The following is a 7,664-nucleotide window of genomic DNA, read 5'->3' on the forward strand; positions in this document are numbered from 1 at the left end:
TAATTATTTTTAAAGTTACAATATTCTGAAATATTTTAAAGAAATATAAGTTTTTAAAGAATTGTGTTAATCGAGATATTTCTTAGTTAAAGATATAAATTGTCTACGTTCTCAAATAGAGTACATAAATTTTTTTCAAATGAAGAAGTTTGCATTTGTTTTACTCGGGTTCAAAACCCTTAGCCAATCACTCTTCTTATTTTCTTCCCCGCCACTGTCGGCTCACCATTGTCGGCTTAGGGATCACATGGTTCTCGACGAGGCAATGATAGTTGCTTTGACGTTACATTAGAAAATATGGTTTATCGTATTCAAGGTTAGTAGTTACAAATATTTAATGTTAAACATATAATATTAATGATTAAATGTATAATTAAATATTCAAAATAATTATCAAATTGACCAAACATTGGTTAAAATTTGTTGGAGGATAGTTAGTGTGACCAACCTAAGGTCTTAATAAATTATAACCTACTTAATAATTGAATTTAAATTTATTCAATATAACTTGCACAATCTAAACATTGAAGAACCCATTTATGATACTCCCCTTACTAAATTTGAGCAACTCATAATTAACAATCAACTTAAATTTACCTCTACAAAAGGGTGAAACAATAAAGCAATTTTGAGGTCCATTAATAGAAGTTCTATTATAGAACATCATAGTAATGATCTTGGATTATATGTATTTATTCTTAGCCCTAAACATTTATATTCAAGCCACTATCATTCTATTAAAACAAATGGCCACCGAGTAGACTAACTCTACTATAAGAAGGAACACAAGAAAAAATCACATAAAAGACAGACTCCTTAATTATAGGATAAAGAAACACAAAATATGCCCCCACACAACTATCCTAGTCACAACACATAAAATAAAAATAAAATATGGAACAACCCCAAATTGTGGTCCTCCATTGGTAGTGGATTTTCCCTTTTTTTCTAGTAGTTTATAGTTTTTAATTACAAAATAACTTTATATATTTTTAGGATTATTAGTTGAAAATTTAATGAGCTTAGGATTATAACTAATTTTTAAACAAAGTTATAATTGTTAAGACTATTTCCAACCCACATTAATGAAAACACATTTTATCTTTCTTAAATACTAGTTATATTATTTGTGTTTTACTATTCACAAACTCATTTCATTTTCAAAATTATAAAATGAGTCCTTTTGACTATTGATATATGAGTTAAAATTACAAGATAAATAATAAAAATTAATAATAATTAATAAAAATAGAATTAATAATTTTTAATTTTCTTTTTTAATGTGTATAAATTATTATTGTATAATTAATTTTATCATAATTTTTTCTAATTCAATAAAAAATATATATATATGATTTGTAAAGTTAAATATATAAGTGGTGTTGAAAAAGTTGGTGAATATTCTTTTGAGTTTTAGAATATTTTTTTTATTAAAGATAAATTATTATTTGATATAACAAATAGTGCATTTTGAGTTTGAAAATTGATTTTAATTTTATAAATATAAACTTATCAATTCAATTCATATTAAAATAAGTTTTAGTTCTAAGATATGGTCTATCTATTAAACTATATATATATTTTAAATCTTTAAAATAATCGTTAAAATAAAATAATAATAACAAAAGTAACCTCAAGAAAAAAGATAGAAATAAATAATAACAAAAATTAAAATTAAGAAAAGGAAAAGGAAAAGGAAAAACGACAGTTTTCACTTACAACTTTGCAAAGGATTCATGAGATTTTTTAGCTGAAACTTTTGATTTAAGAGTTAATTCTCTTCTTTGTCATGAGTTTAAATTTATGAGGTTTAAACTTTTTTTCAAATTGATCTTGTTATTGAGAATCATAAATATGATATATAGTTTTTTCTTATTAAACACTGTCATTGTTTAGAAAATAGTAACCAGGTGAAACTATTAAAGTCCAATTTAAGTTGGCTCAATTCAATTATACTGTAACATAACAACAGTCTCAAGACTAATTAATTTTCCACAAATTATGAGTGGAGAGCACAAACCAATGAAGTGACGTCGAAGAAATTTATATCTAAAATATTGAGTAACAGTGAAATTTGTCTTTGCTCAAAGATTTATAACTAACGTCAAAAAAATGTTCCGCAAAATAATAATTAATTATCTATAAATATAGTGAAAATAACGGAAAAACCATATAAATTATTAGAGATACATGTAAAAGTCTCCTAACAAAAGATAAATTTAAAATTTTTTTATTAGAAAATAAAAAAATAACTCTAAATACAGTAATACTATCTCATTTGCTACCAAGATGGTGACATAATTAACAACAAGATTGAAGGGTATACGACGACCCATCAAATATTGAGCATATTATTCGAATTTACAAAAGTTTGAGACGATAAATTCAATTCGGCTAGATAGAATACCGTATCAAACAAAACACCAACAAAAATCTGAACAATTAAAGAAAAACAATGCACACTATAATTCTTACTAAACTAATCAAAAGACAATGAAGATAATGAATTTATAACTTATACAGTGTTTTTTTAGAACAATAAAAGTGGAGAATCAATCTATCGAAAACTAATTCAAATGATTACAATCAATATGCTTTATATATGACTATATGAGTAGTTCAAACTAAATCAATAAATAATTAATATAAAAACTAATTAACAGCTGAATTCATTATTATTTCTCTTCTTAAATATGATTAATCTAAAAGTTATTCACTACATTTATTCTAGATTTAATTTCAATTATTTTTTCTTACTTAGAAAAACAATTATTATCTTTTATATATATACACCTGTTTAAAGTTCTTTACCAAGATATGATATTAATTTTGAGTATATAAAAAATATTAAAATATAAAATAATATATTTATAAGATATTATCAAATAATGTTTGAATTACCTTAAAGTATGTTACTTCTATAGACATTAAATTAAATTATCATATTTTAATAATATTTTACAATATAAATTGTGATAATATATTATAATATATTAAATATATTATAAGAATGATAAATTATTAGATAACACATTTCCTATTTATATGTAAATTATTGATGAAATCTCACATTTGCTTCCTACCTATAAAGCTATATAGTGTTTGGAAGATTGTGCCTATTTTTTATTTTGTCTTTATCCCTTTACTCTTTATCCAAGAACATAAACAAATAATCTTATTCAATTTCCTATTTATAATAATATTTCCAAGAATAACTTATTACCTATATTTCCATATTGAAATCCTCAAATTTGAATATTAATCCAAATAAATAAATAAATAAATAATTTTTTTAAAACTTTTTAAAAGTGAAAATAGTAAAACGGAAAAGGAGGAGAATAAAAAACCACGCTTTCTTCTTCACACTATCTCTGCTCTCTGCTCTGCTAACTCTGATCTCATCGTCTTCGCTTTCGCCATTTTCTAGAGAGAGAAAGCCGGTGGAAACTCCGGCGCCGGCGGTTCAAGGAAATGCGATTCCTTCTACTTTTCATCATCCTCAATCTCAATGTCTTCCTTCTTCCTCAGGCAACCGCCCGCATGCCTGAATACCAGGCGCTACTTTCAATGAAAGCTGCCATTACCGACGATCCTCAGGGAGAGCTTTCAACATGGAACGTCTCCACCAACCACTGTACATGGTCAGGTATTACTTGCAACGTAGACCGGCATGTGATTTCCATTGATATCTCAGGCCGGAATCTATCCGGTACTCTATCATCTGATATAGGACATCTTCGATTCCTCGTTAACCTTACGGTTGCCGCTAATCAGCTAATAGGACCTGTTCCTATGGAGATCTCATCCATTACAGGTCTTCGTTACCTGAATCTTTCCAACAATGGCTTCATCGACAGCTTTCCAAAGCAGTTATTTCGTTTACGAAATCTTGAGGTACTTGATTTCTATAACAATAATATGACTGGAGATCTTCCTGTTGGTGTTTATACGATGACTAGTCTCCGACATCTTCACCTTGGAGGAAATTATTTCACCGGCATTATTCCGCCGGAGTATGGAAAGTTTCCTCTCCTCGAATATCTCGCCGTTTCGGGAAATGAGCTCGTCGGCGTTATTCCGCCGGAAATCGCTAATATATCTACACTCCAGCATCTATACATTGGCTATTACAACATATTCACTGGAGGAATACCTCCTGCGATTGGAAATCTGTCGAGACTTGTTCGATTCGACGCCGCTTGTTGTGGACTTGACGGTGAGATTCCGCCGGAGATTGGTAGGCTACAGAATCTGGATACTTTGTTCTTGCAGGTGAATACTCTTGCAGGTCCTTTGACGCCTGAACTTGGAAGCTTGATGAGTATGAAATCCATGGATCTATCTAACAACTTGTTCACCGGCGAAATACCTGCTACATTCGCGAATCTGAAGAATCTTACACTTCTTAATCTATTCCGTAACCAGCTACACGGTTCAATACCGGATTTCATCGGTGACTTGCCTTCGCTTGAGGTGTTGCAGCTATGGGAAAATAATTTCACCGGAAGTATTCCTCAGGGTTTGGGAACAAATGGAAAGCTTCAGAACGTTGATCTCTCGTCAAACAAGCTGACGGGAAGTTTGCCGCCGGATCTCTGCTCCGGTAATAACCTTGAGATTCTGATAACACTCGGAAACTTCCTGCTCGGACCGATCCCGGAAGCTCTTGGGAAATGTGAATCACTGAGTCGAATTCGAATGGGAGAGAATTATCTCAATGGTTCTATACCTAAGGGTCTTCTTAACTTACCAAAGCTCACTCAAGTTGAGCTTCAGGATAATCTTTTATCAGGGTATTTTCCACAAACAGATGGTCTGTCCGAAAATTTAGGCCAAATTAGTCTGTCAAACAACCAGCTCACCGGACCATTACCTCCGACCATCGGCAATTTCTCCGGTATTCAGAAGCTTCTTCTAGATGGAAACCAGTTCTCAGGTTTAATACCACCCGAAATAGGAAAGCTACAGCAGCTTTCCAAGATCGACATCAGCCATAACAACTTCTCAGGTTCAATCCCACCTGAAATCAGTCAATGTAAGCTTCTAACATTCGTTGATCTTAGCCGGAACCAACTATCCGGTAAAATCCCACCTGAAATTACAAATATGCGAATACTCAACTACTTAAATTTGTCAAAGAATCACTTTATAGGAACAATTCCTACATCTATATCCTCCATGCAGAGCCTAACATCTGTTGATTTCTCATATAACAATCTATCTGGTTTAGTCCCTAGTACAGGCCAGTTTAGTTACTTCAACTATACTTCATTCCTAGGAAATCCTAATCTTTGTGGCCCATATCTATCTCCCTGCAAAAATGGGATTAACAGCGACTCGCACCCTGCTCATGTAAAAGGCCTCTCAGCTTCTCTAAAGCTTCTACTAGTAATCGGTCTTCTTCTATGCTCCATCGCCTTCGCCATAGCTGCCATTGTCAAGGCAAGATCATTGAAAAGGGCGAGCGAAGCTCGGGCATGGAAACTAACAGCTTTCCAACGCCTGGACTTCACTAGCGACGATATACTGGATTGTTTGAAGGAAGATAACATTATAGGAAAAGGAGGAGCCGGGATTGTATACAAAGGCTTGATGTCAAACGGAGATCACGTGGCTGTGAAAAGGCTTCCGGGTATGACCCGGGGTTCTTCCCATGACCACGGGTTCAATGCTGAGATACAGACATTAGGGAAGATCCGACATAGATATATAGTGAGGCTGTTGGGTTTCTGTTCAAACCATGAGACTAATCTATTGGTGTATGAGTATATGCCTAATGGGAGCTTAGGTGAAGTTCTTCATGGAAAGAAAGGTGGACATTTGTATTGGGAAACTAGGTATAAGATTGCTTTGGAGGCTGCTAAAGGACTTTGCTATCTTCACCATGACTGTTCACCTCTTATTGTTCATAGAGATGTTAAGTCAAACAATATTCTTCTTGACTCCAATTTTGAGGCTCATGTTGCTGATTTTGGCCTTGCTAAGTTCATGCAAGATTCTGGAACTTCTGAATGCATGTCTGCCATAGCCGGCTCTTATGGATACATCGCTCCAGGTAATCAGATTTGTAATTTTGTATTATTATTACTCAAAACAAAGGGTATTCAAATTTTGAGTTAATTCCTAAGAAATTGGAGATAGGGTTATGATATAGTACGGATAAAGTTGTCATTTTTATGTTTCACTGAATGATTTGAGTGTTGTAGTAATAGCTTGTCATAAGTCCCTTTCACTGTCTTGTGTATTAAATGATATTGTTTGGAGATTTTGGAAGGACATGGGATTTGGGTCTTTGCCAACCATAAATGGGGTCCTTTCCTTCCTATTCAATTAATAGTTAGTTTTGATTCAAATTTGTTTTTTTGAAAACTAAAAACACATCTTGCATTGCAGAATACGCATACACATTGAAGGTCGACGAGAAGAGCGACGTTTACAGTTTCGGGGTTGTTCTGTTGGAACTTGTGAGCGGGAGAAAGCCAGTTGGGGAGTTTGGAGATGGAGTGGATATAGTACAATGGGTGAGGAAGATAACCGGAGGGAAGAAGGAAGGAGTTGTCAAAGTTATCGATCCAAGACTCCATAAGGTTCCGTTTGACCAAGTCATGCATGTTTTCTATGTTGCCATGTTGTGTGTTGAGGATCAGGCTGTCGAACGTCCTACCATGAGGGAAGTTGTTCAAATGCTGACTGAACTTCCAAACGAACCTTCCTCAAATCCTAAACAGGGAGACTCACCGGAGTCTGTTAAAGGTGAGGTGCCGGCGCCGGTGATGGTGGCGGCGGTGGCGGGGGCTGGTGGTGGAAGTAATAATGAGATGTCCCAATCACTTACAACTGATCTTCTTAGCATTTAATAATGTAGGCTGTCTAAGTTTTATTTAATGTTTTTTTGAATTTATTAGTTTCAATGTTTTGTTGTTTGTTATGTTTAATGTTTGAAGTTTATTTTATTTTATTTTATTGGGGGTCCATGAGTGTAGTGTGTATATAAGGGTAAATGTTTGGCTTGTTGAAAAACAACTCATTTATTTTCTTTTGATTTGATTTTGTGATGTGTTGCATGTAAAATTGAAAATGGTAAAGGTAACAACAAAGCATGACACAAGAAAAAAAAAATAGAATACATCCACGATATTCAAATAGATTATCGAGTTCGTATATCTTTAAGAAAATGATTATCCTGATTGTTTTTTAGAACGAATTTCAGAAAGCGTCACAATATTAACATTATGAATTATATACTTTGGACGACTATTATTTCTTTATAATTAGACACTGCACTAGAAAATAATTATGATGGTAATAAAAAAATAAAATTAGTGCACTCATAAAATTAAAACTAAAGTAATTGTAAAATTATTAAATTTGTTATGAATTCTTTATATTTATTAAAATTAAAATTGAACTATTTTACAAGTGTTTGTATTATTGTTTAAATGCACATTGGATTGGGGGAAGATGACATGCAAATGAGGGAACTTTTAAAGAGTTTCAAGGGAGTGGGTAACCCCTCTTTTATTATTATTATTTAATTTACTTTCCCTGAAACTAAAAAATTTCAAGATAAAATTGTTGGGTTTATTTTATTTGTTCTTATTTATAAAATTTTGATAAAATTTATTATTTTCTATGGTTTAACTTATTGGTTAGTTCTTAATTTG

The 7,664-nt window shown here is 32.3% G+C and overlaps 1 protein-coding gene across 1 annotated transcript; it reads left to right on the forward strand.

Moving 5' to 3' along the window:
• Window positions 1-3,384: 3,384 nt before the first annotated feature.
• Window positions 3,385-7,059, forward strand: LOC124914487 (leucine-rich repeat receptor-like serine/threonine-protein kinase BAM1). The gene is made up of 2 exons (XM_047455043.1): window positions 3,385-6,055; window positions 6,394-7,059. The coding sequence occupies exons 1-2, from the start codon at window positions 3,472-3,474 to the stop codon at window positions 6,855-6,857; spliced, it is 3,048 nt and encodes a 1,015-aa protein (XP_047310999.1). The 5' UTR covers window positions 3,385-3,471; the 3' UTR covers window positions 6,858-7,059.
• The last annotated feature ends 605 nt before the right edge of the window (window positions 7,060-7,664 follow it).

This window comes from Impatiens glandulifera, chromosome 9 (genome assembly GCF_907164915.1).
Source record: "Impatiens glandulifera chromosome 9, dImpGla2.1, whole genome shotgun sequence".
Lineage (NCBI taxonomy): Eukaryota > Viridiplantae > Streptophyta > Magnoliopsida > Ericales > Balsaminaceae > Impatiens > Impatiens glandulifera.

What these genes read in the sequence shown, in the direction of transcription:
- LOC124914487 (XM_047455043.1), top strand. Translation starts at nt 3,472, where the DNA reads ATGCGATTCCTTCTACTTTTCATCATCCTCAATCTCAATGTCTTCCTT. An exon ending in TTATGGATACATCGCTCCAG is followed by an intron (nt 6,056 to 6,393) that starts GTAATCAGATTT and finishes CTTGCATTGCAG; the next exon opens with AATACGCATACACATTGAAG.